Below are 19154 nucleotides of genomic sequence, written 5' to 3'. Positions count from 1 at the left end.
TGTGGAGGGTGTGGTGGCAGAAGTGAACAAATAAAGAGTGAAACAATCGAGTTGTCTTTCATGTTATTTAATAAAGTGATAAAACAGAATAATACGATTATAACAGAGTCAGCCTTATTTCGGCTGAAGGACAGAGCTTGCTGATAACTTCTATGAGAGCAGGAACAAAGCACATACACAGATGAAATGTGTTCAAGGACAAAAAAACAAAATTCAACACAAGTGGCCAGCAGCATACAATTTTGTTCCAAGGGATTTGGTCAATATCTTTGGAGATATGATCACATCTCCCACCCAACACAATAGAGATTTAATGCCAGTAATGAAAGTAATCACCATTTTTTCCTTGTTGATATTATATATGTATATATATATATATATATATATATATATATATATATATATATATATATACATATATATGTATGTATGTATATATATACAGTACAGGCCAAAAGTTTGGACACACCTTCTCATTCAATGCGTTTTCTTTATTTTCATGACTATTTACATTGTAGATTCTCACTGAAGGCATCAAAACTATGAATGAACACATGTGGAGTTATGTACTTAACAAAAAAAGGTGAAATAACTGAAAACATGTTTTATATTCTAGTTTCTTCAAAATAGCCACCCTTTGCTCTGATTACTGCTTTCTTGAAGGAGTTCCCAGAGGTGTTTAGCACTTGTTGGCCCCTTTGCCTTCACTCTGCGGTCCAGCTCACCCCAAACCATCTCGATTGGGTTCAGGTCCGGTGACTGTGGAGGCCAGGTCATCTGCCGCAGCACTCCATCACTCTCCTTCTTGGTCAAATAGCCCTTACACAGCCTGGAGGTGTGTTTGGGGTCATTGTCCTGTTGAAAAATAAATGATCGTCCAACTAAACGCAAACCGGATGGGATGGCATGTCGCTGCAGGATGCTGTGGTAGCCATGCTGGTTCAGTGTGCCTTCAATTTTGAATAAATCCCCAACAGTGTCACCAGCAAAACACCCCCACACCATCACACCTCCTCCTCCATGCTTCACAGTGGGAACCAGGCATGTGGAATCCATCCGTTCACCTTTTCTGCGTCTCACAAAGACACGGCGGTTGGAACCAAAGATCTCAAATTTGGACTCATCAGACCAAAGCACAGATTTCCACTGGTCTAATGTCCATTCCTTGTGTTTCTTGGCCCAAACAAATCTCTTCTGCTTGTTGCCTCTCCTTAGCAGTGGTTTCCTAGCAGCTATTTGACCATGAAGGCCTGATTCGCGCAGTCTCCTCTTAACAGTTGTTCTAGAGATGGGTCTGCTGCTAGAACTCTGTGTGGCATTCATCTGCTCTCTGATCTGAGCTGCTGTTAACTTGCGATTTCTGAGGCTGGTGACTCGGATGAACTTATCCTCAGAAGCAGAGGTGACTCTTGGTCTTCCTTTCCTGGGTCGGTCCTCATGTGTGCCAGTTTCGTTGTAGCGCTTGATGGTTTTTGCGACTCCACTTGGGGACACATTTAAAGTTTTTGCAATTTTCCGGACTGACTGACCTTCATTTCTTAAAGTAATGATGGCCACTGGTTTTTCTTTAGTTAGCTGATTGGTTCTTGCCATAATATGAATTTTAACAGTTGTCCAATAGGGCTGTCGGCTGTGTATTAACCTGACTTCTGCACAACACAACTGATGGTCCCAACCCCATTGATAAAGCAAGAAATTCCACTAATTAACCCTGATAAGGCACACCTGTGAAGTGGAAACCATTTCAGGTGACTACCTCTTGAAGCTCATGGAGAGAATGCCAAGAGTGTGCAAAGCAGTAATCAGAGCAAAGGGTGGCTATTTTGAAGAAACTAGAATATAAAACATGTTTTCAGTTATTTCACCTTTTTTTGTTAAGTACATAACTCCACATGTGTTCATTCATAGTTTTGATGCCTTCAGTGAGAATCTAAAATGTAAATAGTCATGAAAATAAAGAAAACGCATTGAATGAGAAGGTGTGTCCAAACTTTTGGCCTGTACTGTATACAGTACAGTCACATTTGGACAGGTGTTGCTGCACAGTAGAACAGTGCACCACCACTCCAGAATATTTCTGCAGGTCCTTTGCATTCAGGCAGGGGTTTTGATTTGCCTTTCTAACAATCCTACAAGCAGCTCTCTCTGAAAGTTTTCTTGGTTTTCCAGACGTTAACTTAACCTCCACGGTTCCTGTTAAATGCCATTTGTTAATTACATCATGAACTGAGGAAACAACTACCTGAAAACACTTTGCTATCGTCTTATAGCCTTCTCCTGCTTTGTGGGCATCAGTTATTTTAGTTTTCAGAGTGCTAGGCAGCTGTTAAAAGGAGCCTATGGCTGCTGATTGTTGGGACCAGGTTTCAGGAGTCAGAGTATTAATAAAGCTTTGAAATTTGCAACACCTGACCTTTCCTAACAGTGACTATGAACAGGCCAGAGCCATAACAAGCTAATTAAGGTCTGAGACCCTGGTAAAAGTTGTCTAGAGCACAAATGTCTTGGGGTGGCCAAATTTTTGCATGGTGCTCCTTTCCTTTTTTCATTCTAAAATTGTACAAAACAAAGAACAATACTGCAACCTTACATAAACGTTGAAAAGCATGTTTCATCTTTAACTTCATGAATTTGGAGTTCACTTCATCTTCTACTCACTTAACTATTAACAGTAAAATAAATTTTGACCAGGGGTGCCCAAACTTTTGCATGCCACTATAGGCCTGTGTATCTAAATATTTTGTAGGCTACTTTAAAAGTATGGCTTACCATTTATTCAACAGAGATCATTAAATAAAAAAAGTATATGTAATTACACCATGTCTTAATAGAGACTATATTATATATATTACCCCGTCTGTTTAAAAAGAATTCTGTTCATACTACCTACGTTTTACAAATATCCTCCACGAATTCAGCAGCATTTGATGTCTATAGCAGTCTTTAGCAGTCTCCCCTTTTCACAGAGATAGAAAAGTACACAGGCTATGTTACCTTTTTTAAAACACCAACGGGAGATCTCATTACCATAGATTCCCCTTTGATATAAGGATTAAGGAGATACATGTGATGCTATGGACATGCTGATGTTTTTCTTCGACTCCTAAAAGAAAACAATCCCACTCTTGAAATATTCCCACCACCTCTTGGTTCAATTGGGTCTGATCCAAAACTGTCATTTCTCGTGGACTTTAAACCGAGGACCTTTAGGAGGACCAAATAACACTGGGTTTAGCAGGAGCCCTTTGTTTGTCCGTGAAGTGGTGTAGCAATACTAAGTTTAACTGTTAAATACAGTCGTCATTTGATAACAGTGCTAAAAAGAAGTTAGCAAAACATTAGTACGCCATTGTTGTTTCTGGCAGAAGCTGATCACACAAAGCAACAATAAACATGTGAACTGAGGAGATTATGTCATTTTGTCAGTTGTCCGCTAGCTAACCATAGCTAAGCTAACTTGTTTGTCGATTGTTTGGTCTGTGATGTAATAGTTCAACTGGAAAAAGGTCCAACATTAACAAGCTAAAAGGAGGCATATCAACACCTGCTGTGGTGGAGTTGGACATACTTCAGTCAATAAATGGATTCCCCTCCCATGCTTGTATACTGTGACAAGGACTGTAGTCGAATTAAATGGCCTAGTTGAGCTATAACTGTAACTCCAATTAACTGTGTGTGTAAATTCACGGATTGTTTCCCAAATGCTCTACTTTACATGTATGCACCTGATGGTGCTCGTCTCTGTCCTCAGTCACTACAGTTGTGCCACTGTACGCTTACTTTTAGCATCCCATGCATCTGCTTGTGTTGTTTTCTATCCATTCCTGATGCTACTTGGTATGACAACATGATTGGCGTTCACTCTCTGCAGAAGCACGTCCACTTCAAGTTTTTTTAGCCTATGTCTGGAGTCTGGTCCTCCACCTTCTTAGACTTTCTCAACTTTGTTTTCTTCTTCAGTCTCCCTTTGTGCACACAGCCCTGCAGTCTCATGCCCTTTTATGGGGAACTGCAGGTGTAATGCTAATTAGGATCAGCTGACAAATACTGTCAACTTACGAGGATAATGGGATTTCATTATTATAAGAACACATCACGAATCTGATTTTTTTAAGGACTTTTCTCAAGAACAAATTTCCCAAGAAAAATCTTGTGAATCAGGTTCATTGTTTCTACTCTTACCCAGTGAACATACCTCGAGTAAAGGATGCACAGGACAAATATAGCAAGCCCCACTATACTTTGCGCATCCCACCACTGCAGGTACGGAGATGTCAGGACAGGTTCCTCTGGGCCGATGATTACCACTGCTGTCTGGTTTTCCATCTCCACAGGGGCCAGTGTTGGGGCTGTGATCTGCTGGATGATACTCAGTAGGCTGGGGTTACATTCTCGGTCTGAGGGGAGGAGACAAAGAAAAAGCACAATGTTTGAATGTACAGCTCAGTTTGTAAGTACAAATGGTTACAGAGATTTGGTCGCATTCATGAAATGTTGGTAAATCTGTGAGTAGATTTGCACATATAAAACCTTGGTACTAAAAACCTACACCTGATTCATAAACACCCCAGGAAACTCTGATTTGATCATAGGCATGTGTATGTTCATGAATGCTAATCAATTCTGGCCTGAAAGGAGGTAACAGATATCGTTAAGTCCGTGTTCTCTGTTGAATCATCCAAGAATTTAACCAAAAAATGGTTTGATATGGCTGCCTATTGTGAACATTACAGAGCACAGTACAAATTAAAATTGTAATTTCTAATAATGACAAGCAATATTTATGTGCATTCCTTATTGACACAAGCACTACAAGCAGTCAGAAGCAGTAAGATTTTGTTAGTACCTTAGTACCTACGAAAACATCACAGCCCCTATCATACTGATAAATGCCAAAATACAGGTACATTTTCTTCTGCGAACAGTTTACACACAAATTAGTTTCATGAATGAGACCCACTGACTGATAGAAAATATGAGACCCCGTGCAGACTTGTTCCGGGCTTCACATACCTTAAATACACGTTCTTGTGAAAAAATGACGTGAAAGCACATGACATGAAATTCATGAAAGTAGCTTGAAAATAATACTTAAACCATTCCAAATCAATAGCAATGCTTTGTGCATGATGCACATTCTGTGGATGAATCTATTAACTACAAATTGTTGTGCTCCAACAAGCACAGTATACATCATGCATTTTTTTCACAGAACAACCAAAAGCACAACTAACAAAAGCAATCACTCATCATCATATGACATAAACAGGATGGTAATTCTTTAAAATGATTACCACAGTGCATAATGATGGCAGAGACAAAAACATTGTCCTGCTACTTGCTTGGAGCTCATGGATAGCTGTTATTTTTGCTAATTCAAAGCTGCAGCATTATTTCAGACAACTAATAAACATTCTCACCAGGCTCATTGGTCATAGCAGACCAGGTCAGAAACATGGTGTACAGGGTGATGATGGAGGACTGTAGAAGACCTGAACGTGTCTGAGACTCCTGGGGACACATACAGATACAAAAGTTAGAAATCTATCAGTTTATAGCATGTTATTCCATGATAACAGAGCAAACTCTGTTAACTAATGAAAACCCTAAGTATGGAAAAAAACATGGAATAAAGCCAGTAAGTGGATATATTAAATTTATTTTGTATATAATGCCTCCAGTGTGTTCTGGGTCTGCCCTGGGGCCTCCTATCACTTGGACCTACCCAAAAAACCTCTAACAGGAGGGGTCCTGATCAGATGCCTGAACTACCCCAACTGGCCCCTTTCAACATGAAGGAACAGCGGCTCTACTCCGATCTCCCTACGGATGTCTGAGCTCCTCACCCTATCTCACTAAGGCTGAGCCCAGCCACCCTACGGAGGAAACTGCATGTGATTAGCCACTGCAGCGCCTTGTCTGATGATGCTCGGGTACAAAAGTTGAGCCTGGTCCAACTTTGAACAATCCTGCATTTTCTTTTTGCCAGCACATCCATTGGCATTGGCACTCCCACTGTGCCGTTAGATGACCGAATAAATGAGATGGCTAAATTTTTTCAAGCAGGAAGCGACAGCAGGAAGTCATTCTGAACATGACCTGAAGGTAAGGTCACATTTTATTTCCATACAATACAATTTCCCCCACTTAGACCTTGAAAAAGAATGTGATGTTGTGTCTCTGATTCATGTAATAAAAAGGATATTGATAAGAGCAATCACAAACTGTAAACAGTGTCTGAGAGCGATGAAGGTGTAATCTACACTCTCTTTTTTGACATCATATGTTCTGTATCATTACTTTTGTACTGTAATGTGTTCCCTGCATGTATACTAAGGAATACAACACTGTACAGGTGTTCATGATATTAGGAGGGAGTGACATGCAGCAAAGGGCCAGAGGCTGGAGTTGAACCCGGTCCACTGTGGCAACAGCCTTGTACATGGGGCACCTGCTCTACCACTAAGCCACCAGCTCTCCTACAGGTATAATTTTCTGTCCCGTACCTGTACTTTAGGCAGCACGGACACAATAGAGGCCACAATGCAGAGCAACATGTTGAAGCTGATGAAGAACTTGTTGATGAAGCATCCATCAGGCTTGGTGTAGAAGACGAAGGACAGCACGACAGCAATAAATGACAGGGTGTAGTTGAGGATTGTGACTGTCAGCAAAGCTAAAAACAAAAGGGAGAAAAGGTAAATACCTGATACAAAAATAGCCCAAAACATTCGTAAAGAAGTATATAAGGAATCATAAGGAATCAATATATTTTACATTTGAAGTCTTACGTCCCCACACCCCAATTTTGATTATTTATTTCAGCTGTGAGCAGTTTTTCATTGTGTTTTGCATTGTGGGAGTGTGGTGTCTATCAACACCACATTCAAAAATCAACCAATTCTAGTCTGCATGTGATGGATATGCTATACATGTATGACAATGTATGTTACTAGTGGTACCTCATAATGTTGTCAAAAATATTGATTTATTGATACATATCGATTCTGAATGTTTGCAACAGGTTCAATGCTCATTTTCCACAGTATCCAGTAACGGTGTAACAATCCATCTATCTGGACTGATATATCGAACATAGATCCATATCATCTTTAGGTTACACCTTTTTTTTAAATTCTGTTTCACTGTCAAACAGCAGCCGGCAGTTGACTAGCCAAAATGGAGATGATAAGGATGATGTTATTTACTCAGGAATAAATCAGCAGTGGAGAAATATTTTCGATTATGAAGGAAATACAGATCAACAGACAAAGCAAATGCTTTTATGTCTGTCATCATCTAATGGTGTTAGGAAGGCCAGTCTGTTATATTATTTTGTTTCGGCCTATTGATATATTATTTTGAGGCAATTAATATTTGTTCTTTGCAATGTTATGAAGACCAACCTCTTTTATATATTAATATAGTTTCATTTTGAGGTAGTTACAGCCTGCTGCACTGCAGTCTTGATTCTCCTGATCCTTGTTTTATTCTGATACGTGGGCAAATGAAAGGTTAACATTATTACTGTCAACTTACAATTACATGACAATGTGTCTCAGCTGATCTTGTAGGGCAGTGATTCCCAACTGGTTCAGCAATGGGGTCCAGATTTCTCCTTTGTCATTAGTTCAAGGTCCACATAGTTTAATACATTCAGCATCATATTTGTGTTTGGCCATGTTATCGAGCTAGATTGCCATCTCTGTCAAGTAGCTGTCTGTTATTTACTCACTCTACAGCAGGAAACAGCACTTCAAAATAAAAGCTCTGCACTGGAAATTCACTGTACTTAAAATTAAAGTGTGTTTTTTACAAACTTGACACATTTGGGAGTCACTTGCAGTCCATTCAGAATGGATCCGTGACCCACTTTTGGACCAGGACCCACCAGTTGGGTAATGCAAAATTAGTCAGGCTGGTTTCATGTACATTCATACATTTTCCTACAAAAAGTAGGATGCGCCAAAATTTGTACATCATATTGCACAGAGGAGTAAAGAAGAAAGAGGCCTCTTGTTAGGAGGATGGTTGAGGTGGTGGATGGGTCACAAAACATAGGACTTTATTCCAGGAGACCAGTGTTTGGAACCGTGTGAGCTTTGCGTGAACTTAGGTCATTTTAAGGTACGTCCTGTTGGGAATAGAATGATTTTATGCATTTTACTATCAGTTGTGTTTCACTATATAAGTTTTAGATGTGTGAACAATGAGAATACTAAGATGATTTCAGCTGATCTGAATGTGTTTGCTTTGCAGAAGCGGAGAAGTACAGGAGAGGAAGAGACATGAAATCTGAGGAGCACATACCGCAATGCTTAGATAATTAGTTTCATATATGGTAAAAATAATAGAAAGTGATGTACAGATAGTAAGGTACAGCACGTGTAGGGAGTTGTGTTGTTCTCTTGTCTTTCAAAACAGGAACCACGCCCCCACTGTCAGCGGGAAGGAGTCAGATTAACACGAGGCAGGGGCGTGGTGTGGTGAAGGAGGAAGTGGAACTGCCAATGAGAAGAGGACAACGCCTTGCGTGCACAATGACACTCTGTTACGCTCAAATATACTGGGTCAGGGACAGGACAGGAGGTCAGACTTCGTGAACTGACACACCTTTGTTGTTCGTCAGGGACTTGAAGTTGAGACCCAGAGCTCTGTAATTTTATTCCTTTACTGCTTAATAAACTACATTAACTGAGACCGAATATCTTCTCCTATTGCTTCATTAAAGAACATGCAGGACTGAGCTCACACATAGCACATTGGAGAGTAGGATGAGCCCCCAGTCCATCAATTGGTGACCCAGACGTGAGTTGAAGACGGAGAAGTGACGGGATAAAAGACATTCAACAGCGGAGGACAGCAGTATTGTGACAACACCTGCAGCGGCCTAAAAGAAGGTAAGCAGACGCCTGTTTTATCAAAGTTCTGCAATTGGAAACACTAAAACTTGTGTTGTCATTGTACTAAAGTCTCCTAGTCTGAAATGTAAAGGAATAAAGTTAGAACAAAACACAAAAGTGAAAGCCCCGGGGCAGGGTGAAAGGCCCTGGAGCAAATCATAAATTTGACTCCTAAATACGAAACATAGTCAACACCTCGACAGGACAGGGTGAAAGGCCCTGGAGCAAATCATAAATTTGACTCCTAAACATGAAACATAGTCGGGTGAAAGGCCCTGGAGCAAATCATAAATTTGACTCCTAAATACGAAACATAGTCGGGTGAAAAACCCTGAGATTAGGTTTTCCATCTAATCTCTAAAAAAGAAAAAGACAAGTGTCCTGAGGTGGATAAGCTCGGGGGGAGAACCCATAAGGTTGCCTTGGACAGCTGAGAATATAGTCTGAAGACACGGGTTGTCTGAGGTTGAAAGACCTTTGTGTAGATTGCTACAACACAAAAAGAGGTTACAGAGTTCTGCGGGCAGGGAGCGTTTTCCATGTGATCCCTAACACTGAATACTATCGCTCATGTTGAGACATCTATTCAGTGGTCCAGAACCACCCTGATATTGGGAGTGTAAATAAATAAGTCTTTTAGGGATATTGTTTTGTGGGTGGCTTACCGACAACCAGCTATCTTTCTGGGCGGAAGAGTTGTGTAGAGTCTATTAGAGGTGACTCGAATTCCAACTCTTTTCGTGCCTGAGCGGTGGTCGCGTTCTGTGGGGAAGAAAAAGAGGCAGCTGTGTAATTTTGCCTTAAGATAGAAGCCAATTGTCGCCGAGCCATAGGCATCCCGCACCCTCCTAGGAGAGTGGTGTAGAAGCTTGGATGTGTCGGCCTGCAATTGGTGGAACTTAAGCAGCGAAATCACAGCGATAGAAAGGAAAATAAGTCCGCAGACTGCGCTGCAGAGCGATCACGTGGCGCTGAGTATTGTGTGTATTGTTGTAATTGTGTGAAGTTTTTTATTTTTTTTTAACATCGTGAGTAGTACCCTCTGAGTAAAATAAGTAAGGACAGAGGAGGGACAGAGAGACATCATGGACGGTGAATTTGACAGGGACTGTCGTGAGCAGGGTGGATGTCCTCCCATCCTAGTAAAAACACAGTACGGGAGATTAGGAAACAGTTATTGTCAGGAGTAATAGATAAGCAGAGACAGGCTGTAGGAAAGGAGTTTGATGATTTATGGAAGGCATTACAGGCCCAAAATGAGCTTCCTCGGGATGAGGAGGCAGTAAATGTTACAAAGAAATTGCTGGCTGCAGAGTTAAAGGCGAGAGATGATTTGGAAGAACACGCTAAAAGGAGAAACGAACCTAAATTTATAAAGAGAAAATGGAAACATCAAAAGAAATGAAGGAGCGCAAACGAGCTCTGCTCCATCAGATGGCAGTTACAGCCATGGCCTATTGGAAAAACACAGACAAAAGTCACAAAAACAAAACAAAGATAAGCAACCTCTGTCTGCTCCTGCAAAGGATCCAGCCTCACCCCACCAGAGCCCACCTCTAATAGGTTGTATCCTGAGATACCCCAAACACACACACCTCAATTCCCCACCATATTCAGGAAAGAATATGCAAATGCCAATGTTGATGATTAAAGACGGTGTGCTTAATACAGATGTGATAGTGGAAGGAGAGTATGTGAAGGCCAAAGAGGAAGTGATGAAGGAAATAAGACAGGGAATAGTACAGGTGGAGGCAATGAAACAGGACGTGATGAATATTGTGGCGGGAGCGCAGAATGTGTATCAGGAGACTCTGAGATCTATAGACAGGAGTAGGGACATGCAGGATGATGTGTGCAGCATAGAGAGCAGAGACAGTAAGAGAAGCATGAAACAGGGCCCTCTTTCCTCCAGCACCTCTAACGTGGAAGCAATGGAGGAGGAGCCGAGGCCACTAGCAGAGGCAGTGTTTCAGTTGAGGGCACAAAGAGAGGTCAGATAGAAGCAACAGAGAGAAAGGAGAAATAATTAATGGAAAGAAGAACCAGAGGAGTGTTCTGAGATAGAGGAAATGGAGGATGAGGAAAGTCAAGGATGGTCAGGGTCAGACTCTGAGAGTGACCAAGGTACGAAGGCTGTAAGACTAACAGGAATAATAAAGTCAATCAAAAGGCCACACAGTGCTGCGGGCTCACGTTCAGGTTGTCCACATTCTCCTTATAATCTCCGACAAAATAAGAACAAGCCAAAAACATTTGCCATGCCACTCCTGGAAAAGACCCCAGGAGGAGGAGAGGTATACCAACCCTTCTCCTTTACAGATATGCACTGCATCCTGGATAAGATGCCCCCGCCATTAGAGGGAGGAGGCCCCTGGATGGAGCGTTTCTGTAAACAGACCATGGGTCACAAAGTAGCATTAGGGGACTGGAGGCGCTATTGGGACAACAGCTCTCCAGCTGGGATTTAACTGCACTTGAGACGCGTTGGCAAAAACAGTTAATTTAGCGGATAAAGAGCCATTCGCCCAACATGCCACTGCTATCGGTCGGGCCATGCGACAACAGTTTCCCATTCCATCTGGCGCCATGCACACGCTCACGTTTCACATCGAACCTGACGCGTCGCAACATTCCTTAGCAGATGTAAGAACACATGGGTAGATGTGGCTGGAGTACACCCAGGGTCTTGTGACCTACAAACCACCCTGTTCAGAAAGGCCGTGTTAGAGGGACTGCCTATGAAGGTAAAAGAATCATTAGAGAACAATCCTGACCTTCCTGGCTGTTCCACTGAACAGTGGGAGAAACACCTCACACACCACATGAAAAAACACAGAGCTAAACAGGCGGAAGAGAAGGAAAGCACAGACTCAGCACAGGTTCAGCTGCTCAAACTTCAATTGGAGGATGCACGTCGTAAAACGAACGATGTGAAAAAAGACAAAAAATCAAACAATCAAATGATTCAGCAGCCTCAGCCATCACCCACAGTTACCCCCGATCTTTTTCCAACCCCTGAGGGGGTAGACCCTCGCCCTCCCAATTGGAGTGGCTCCCGAGGTGGTACAGGAAGATTCAGAGGCAGGGGGGGAAGACGTGGCGGCCCAAGAGGGGGTCAGGTTGATGGGGGGTGCTTCCTTTGTGGAGACCCATTGCATTGGCGGGAACGCTGTCCACACCAGACCCACTCATGTAATGCTGACCCGAGTGGTTGGAGGACAGGATGCGAGGCAGGCAGCTCGGACCTCCCAGGGGTGGCGGAAACAGACACCCCAGGGGCGGGTATCAGGGACCGCACAGGGGAGGTTATCAAGATTATGTGCATCAAGCACCCAATGCCACTGTCGCTCCGCAGGGTCAATATCCTCTGATGACCTGGGAAGATTCCCAAGGATATTGACGGGGCCCAAGAACCCCTACGCGGGAGGGGCTGGCAGACCCCTACTTGCGACTGAAAGTACTGAATCAAGAACTGCCTTTCATGTTGGACACGGGGGCACGGTATTCCACATTAAACCTCCCTGTGTCTGCTACTCACATGTCATCATCAGCGGTTGAATTAACTGGGTTCTCGGGTCAATCAGAAAATCTGCCACTCACAAAACCACTCACCACTACCATACTCCAAGCAGATCAGACATTTCCACACACATTTGTTTCCTCAATGGCATGTCCTGTTAACCTTTTGGGCAGAGATGTGTTATTAAAGTGTGGAGCCTCCATCCTGTGCAGCCCGGACGGACTGATAGTGACGTTCCCAAATGGATACACTGTGAACTGCTCATTGTCAACTGTACATTCATCTTCACAAATGTAGTTATCTGCAGACACATCCCCCACAGCTGAAGGACAGTGGGCAGATATCTACTGGGGCCTCCTCGAGCCAAACACCACAGCAACTCCTGGGATTTGCGCTCTCTATCAGTCATGGCGCCCTTGGGTTCAGTCATTAAATCCTTACACACCTCCTCCTGATCCCTTCCATGTAACACTTTATTATGATAGAAAAGGGGATGAGATATATCAGCAGGCATTTTATAACGAAATTGAAGGTCACAGGTGGGATATACAGTCGTCCTGTATACTGGTGGGTAATGAGGGAGTGGCTGCAGCTGTTGACCTCGCTTCAGAACAGCAACAGTGGTATAAGGGGGAGGAAGAAGCCTCCCCTCACATATCTCTGGCAATCCATGCAAAACATCAGGCCAAAGACTTGGGCCCTATGTGTAAGAGGCTAATGCAACTCACTGATTGGATCCGCACTCAAATTCCTCAGGTGGATTTCTCACCCTCTGAGAAAGCATATCGCATCAGGCAGGGAGCTACAGACAAGGCGATCCTGGAACACCGACAGATAGAGAGGTTTCATGGTAGGGAAAAGACTGACCATCCAGACGCAGAACACATGTTACACACACTTCCTGACTCTCTCTGGTCTTCTGGGCCCACCGATGTGGGCTACTGTGCACAGGTCACCCCCATTACATTTGAGTTAAATGATTGGACACCGATTTGGCAGAATCAATATCGCCACAAGCCAGCGGCTGAGGCTGGTATTGCAGATACTATCGAGGGTCTGTTACAGGCTGGAGTGTTGGAGGCCTCAAACTCCAGCTGGAACACACCCATTCTTCCTGTAGAGAAACAGAATACAGGCAAATATCGCATGGCGCATGATCTCAGACGCATTAATGCAGTAATCTCCACACCCACAGTACCAGTGCCAAACCCATACACCGCCATGTCTAGCTTGTCGCCAGAACATAAGTGGTTTTCTTGTATAGACCTTGCGCCTTTTTCTGCCTACCTCGCGCCGCCCCTTCGCGACATTTTCTCATTCACTCATCGTGGTAGACAGCTACGTTACACCGCGTCCCACAGGGTTTTATCCTGTCACCTGGTCTTTTCAATCAGGTTCTCAAACAGCAGCTGGCCGAATTGTCACTACCAGAAGGGGTTGTGGTAATCCAGTACGTTGATGATATCCTCTTGGCCGCACCCGATCCCTCCACCTGCCTGGAGGCCACACGCTCTGTCTTACTACGCCTACACCACACAGGGTTCAAAGTCTCTAAAACCAAGCTACAATGCTGTAGGCAGCAGGTCTCGTTCCTGGGTCGCATAGTGTCGGCTAAGGGCACGGCCGTGTCCCCGTCACACAGAGAATCGATTCTGCATCACCCAAAACCACACACCGTGAAAGACATGTTGTCATTTTTGGGCCTCACCGGGTACAGCAAGCACTATGTGGCCTCTTATGGCGAACTAACCCATCCTTTGCGTGCCATGGTTAACGCACAGGGCATGCGCAATCTTACTGCTCCTGGTATGGACCACTGACGCTGAAACCTCATTTATCTCCCTCAAACAGGCACTCTCTGCTGCTACGGATCTAGCCATCCCCGACTACAAGCTACCGTTTTTCTTGATGTTTCGAAAGACACACACCACCTCTGGTGTGCTTTTCCAGAAAAAGGGGAGGCAGACAGGTGCTGATGTATGTAAGCATATCCTTAGACCCAACCGAGGATAGACACCCACCGTGCACTCGACATGCAGCAGGAGTGGCAAAAATTTTGCAGAAAATAGCACACATAGTGATGGGACACGCACTGACTGTACTAACAACGCACAGCATAGTGGCATATGTAAACTCAGCGGCATTTACTATGACATCACTCAGACAGACGAGGCTGGAAAAGATCTTAAATGCACCACACATAACATTCACACATGAAGGTGTAAACATGGCAGATAACATGGGAGAGAGCGAGCCACACAGATGTGAGGAAAAGGTGCAGAAAGACACCAGGGTGAGAGAAGATTTGCAGGCGAAGCCCCTGACTAACGCAGAGGAAACACTGTTCACAGACGGATGCTGTTTCAGGCATCCAACTGAGGGACTGAAAGCAGCATATGCAGTGGTGAGACAGACAGAAACAGGGTTTGAGGAAGTCCTCACGGAAAGGGTGACAGGGAAAGAGTCCTCACAGTTGGCTGAGCTCCAGGCAATGATTGCAGCATTAGAATGGTCAGAAGGGAAGAGAGTGAACATCTACACAGACTCTGCATATGTTGTAGGAGCAATCCATGTGGAGATGACACAGTGGATCAGATCGGGTTTTCTAACGGCAGCAAAACCCCATTAAACACGAAAAGATATGAAGAGGCTACAGGAGGCAGTGATGAAGCCAGCACAGGTAGCAGTCATTAAGTGTAAGGGCCATGATAAAGCAGGGACAGCTATCGCTAGGGGAATGAGGCTGCAGACATGGCAGCCAAGAGAAAGGCAGGATATAGTCCACAGTATATCATGCTACAAACAGAGAAAACAGTACATGATCTCCTGCCACCGTGTAATGTAAATATGTTAATAGCAGAGCAGCAGAAAGCTTCTCCACAGGAGCTTACAATCTGGAAAGAGAGAGGAGCAGTGAGAACAGAGGGTGTGTGGAGGTCTCCGGACGGAAGACCAGTGTTACCCCCAGGGCTGATGAGATCAGTCCTCCAGGAGGCTCACGGGGTGGCTCATTGTGGAAAGGTGCAAATGGTGCGAGGTCTCACTCATTGGTGGCACCCTTTTCTGCCAGCCATGATTGAGAATCACATCAGAGAATGTAAAATATGTACAGAATATAATGTCAGACCCACAGTGAAACCACACCAAGGGAAATTTCCTCTCCCCAAACTCCCAGGTCAAGAGGTCATTATTGACTACACAGATATGATAGAGAGAGTGGGAGGGCACAGGTATCTTCTGGTGGCGGTGGATGCATACACCGGCTGGCCAGAAGCCATACCTGCCAAATCAGAGGATGCAAAAACAGTAATCAAATTTCTGATAAATCAATATATCCCCAGGCACGGGTTCCCCAAACGAATCAGATCTGATAACGGAACTCACTTTAAAAACAAAGACCTACAGCAGGTAGAGAAGGCATTGGGGCTAAAACACACATTTGGCACAGTCTATCATCCTCAGTCACAGGGCAAGGTGGAAAGGATGAACCAGTCTATTAAGGGAAAAATAGGCAAAATCTGTGCTCAGACTAAAATGAGCTGGGTAGATGCTCTACCCCTAGCTCTAATGTCAATCAGGAGCTCGGTGAACGCATTGACAGGGTTCACGCCATATGAACTAAAACAGGACACCAGTTCCCGGGACCGGGAGCTGGGATCCAAACTACAGAAGAAATAGAAAGCCCTATGCAATACAAACCATATTATGACCAACTAACAGCATTGGTGTCAGCTTTCTCCAAACAGGTGACCACAGCTCGGGAGGGAGCAGAAGGGAAAGACCCCCCAACATCAGAGTGGGTCCTACTCAAGGTGATCAAACGAAAGTGGTCAGAGCCTAGGTGGACTGGTCCCTACAAAGTCGTGGAACGGACGTCCCACGCCGTCAAACTACAGGAAAAGGTGACACATGGTATCACTGGAGTCAGTGTGCAGTGGCAGAGACACCTGCCCGAACACTGGAGGACATAAGAGACACTAAAGCTTAAAAAAAAAAACACACGCACAGCTTACTCACACCGACATTTATTCATTTAGCTTAGCATAAGTGCGGAAGAGATATCCTGTGATCAATGTGAAGGTTTGAAGCTCCTCTGAAGCAACACTTTGCCCAGAGTACGTTTGAGTAATATAAAGCCAGGATACAAGAAAGACTCGCTTGCAGAACATTTACACTCCATATTTACTCTTATATTTTACACGTTTATATTTACCTTTTTGCAAAAAAAAAAAAAAAAAAATGAAATTATTAGTAGAATTATTAGGATTAGAACCACGCCACCATAAGTGGTTTGTGTTGGGAGTTGTTGTGTTAACCTGTGTTATTGTTTTACCTCTGTTGTATTATGAGTCTTCCTCAGAGACAAAGCCGTAGAACCACCACGAAACCGAACCAGGAGAGACACCCCAGGGAGTGGAACGTCAGACTCCTGCATAGTTAAGTATGGTGGAGTAGAATTGACATACATCATAGGGCAAAGTACAGGGTTCCAGTTTGACTTGTGCTCCGTAATAAACTGTAAAGGAAAGGATCCAAATTGGAGGGGGTATGACGTGTACTTATGCGGATTCTCATGGGGAGGGCCCACACACAATCCGTGGTGTGGAAGATGGAGAGATGTGATGACGTATTCTGGGCTTTGGGACCCACCACCATATAGGGTAGGAGGACAGGACATTGGGAAAAAGATAAAGATACAGAGGCAGCAGCTTCAGCCTCTTCCAGGCTCCCATAAGCAGAATCCGATATTGCTAAGTGTGTATAATCTCACAACAAACCCATGGTCAAACTCAATTAGGCACCGCACCAAATGTGGAGATCGCACCAACACCACAATGTATTTGGTGTTGGGAGTAGACCACAGTGGCACCGATACCATGGGACTAATTAAACTAACCTTATTGAATCCTCCCCTACTAATACCACCGTATCCCCAAGTAATGGAACCAAGGCGCCTGAACCTCAACAGAACACAGGCGTGATAAACATTGACTACTCTAAATTGACCGCAGTGACGTAGTCAGATTGGCCACAGGCTACGGAGACAAAAACCTATGGTTAGACTGGGTGTGACAGCAGAATCCATGAACATGTCCAATTGTGTCGTATGTTCATCCGCCAGACCTCACGCTGTTCACCACACCAGCCCCTTTGTATCCTGACACAGACCCTATTGGTTTCAACTGCATGATAAATATGACCATGTATCCTGATCCTGCTAATTGTACCACTCTGAGTTCTCTGTTTCCACACATAAAGAATCACACCATCCCACCAACGTTTAGTCCCAGAATCGCCAATTACACTTGTTTCCATAGGAACCTCTCCACCGGGGTAGTAACTGATATGGGACAGATGCAAGCTGACTGGTGCCAGAGAACATTGAATGTGAGTACGTGGCAGAACGCCAGCAGCATGGTTCAGGCTAGAGGGGACCTGTTCTGGTACTGTGGAGATAAAACCCTCCACTTGTCCCTGCCATCCTCCTGGGTTGGTACGTGTGCACTGGTCCGACTGGCTGTACCCCTGATCTTGTTGGGGATGAGGGATACCCAGACCAACTCAGGTAGACAGAAAAGAAATGCATTTGATATGAGCCAGGGAACAACCACGTATATGGATGCCATAGGTGTTCCTCGCGGGGTCCCAGACCAGTACAAATTGGCTGACCAAGTGGCTGCTGGTTTTGAAAACATACCCATATTAGCTGCACTGTTTCCCATCACCCCTAACAAAAATGTGGACAGAATTAATTATGTGCATTACAATGTTCTTAGACTGGCCAACAGCACTGGGGACGCAGTTGGAGGACTCTCTGAACAACTGGCAGCTACCTCCCTGATGACAGTACAGAACCGAATTGCGTTAGACATGCTTTTGGCGGAGAAAGGGGGTGTCTGCTCTATGTTCCAGGGCCTCTGCTGCACCTTCATCCCAAACAACACAGCTCCAGACGGGTCAGTAACTAAGGCGCTAGAAGGGCTGCACGCTCTCTGAGGAAATGCATGAACACTCAGGCATTGATAAACCCCTGGGTGGTATCTTCGAGAAGTGGTTCGGTAAGTGGAAAGATTTAGTGGTATCGGTATTCTTGTCTCTGGTGGGAATGCTCGCGGTGTTAGCATTATGTGGTTGTTGTTGTATCCCATGTATCCGGTCCCTCTGTGAAAGAATCATAGTGACAGCTGTGGAGAGAAAACATCCACAGCCCCCACCATATCAGATGACTCAAATGGAGACGGCCACCCTGTTAGGAGAGCCGCCTACTGATTCAGATTCGGACTCAGCCTCAGGAGAAGACAGTGTGAGTGGTCTCATGTGTATGAGACCAAAAGGGAGTTATAACTTTTGTTTCAAAAGAAACAAAAAGTGCAGTAATCACAAGACCTAAAAAGGGGGACCTGGCTACGTTGGGACGGACAAAAAGCACAGGCGCCGCAGTCCTAAGAGGCCAAAAGGGGGACTGTTGGGAATAGAATGATTTTATGCATTTTACTATCAGTTGTGTTTCACTATATAAGTTTTAGATGTGTGAACAATGAGAATACTAAGATGATTTCAGCTGATCTGAATGTGTTTGCTTTGCAGAAGCGGAGAAGTACAGGAGAGGAAGAGACATGAAATCTGAGGAGCACATACCGCAATGCTTAGATAATTAGTTTCATATATGGTAAAAATAATAGAAAGTGATGTACAGATAGTAAGGTACAGCACGTGTAGGGAGTTGTGTT

At 44.1% G+C, this 19154-nt stretch overlaps 2 protein-coding genes across 3 annotated transcripts in view; one reads left to right on the top strand and one right to left on the bottom strand.

Annotated features, from left to right (window-relative positions):
* Positions 1–19154, bottom strand: part of si:ch73-267c23.10 (serine incorporator 1) — a 36619-nt gene that overhangs the window by 4698 nt on the left and 12767 nt on the right. Inside the window, exons 6-8 of the mRNA XM_049571291.1 lie at positions 6507–6676; positions 5421–5511; positions 4196–4397 (exon numbers count right to left, since the gene is read on the bottom strand). Of these exons, the coding sequence (XP_049427248.1) occupies positions 4196–4397; positions 5421–5511; positions 6507–6676 (463 nt within the window). The remainder of the gene's footprint in view (positions 1–4195; positions 4398–5420; positions 5512–6506; positions 6677–19154) is intronic.
* LOC125885878 (uncharacterized) lies at positions 15145–18639 on the top strand. Of its 2 annotated transcripts, none has more exons than XR_007448949.1 (2): positions 15145–16859; positions 17742–18639. XR_007448949.1 is itself a non-coding variant. In XM_049571694.1 (2 exons), exon 2 carries the CDS (start codon positions 17770–17772, stop codon positions 18418–18420), a length of 651 nt encoding a protein of 216 aa, XP_049427651.1. In that variant the 5' UTR covers positions 16760–16859; positions 17742–17769; the 3' UTR covers positions 18421–18639. The 2 variants fall into 2 exon arrangements, 1 of the variants encoding a protein (XP_049427651.1); XM_049571694.1 differs by having other exon boundaries at positions 16760–16859.

This window comes from Epinephelus fuscoguttatus, linkage group LG1, assembly GCF_011397635.1.
Source record: "Epinephelus fuscoguttatus linkage group LG1, E.fuscoguttatus.final_Chr_v1".
Taxonomy (NCBI): Eukaryota; Metazoa; Chordata; class Actinopteri; order Perciformes; family Serranidae; genus Epinephelus; species Epinephelus fuscoguttatus.
This window is presented reverse-complemented; position numbering and strand designations above follow the sequence as displayed.

Bases quoted from the DNA above. Each gene is read 5' to 3' on its own strand.
- LOC125885878 (XM_049571694.1), top strand. From the start codon at position 17,770: ATGGGACAGATGCAAGCTGACTGGTGCCAGAGAACATTGAATGTGAGT.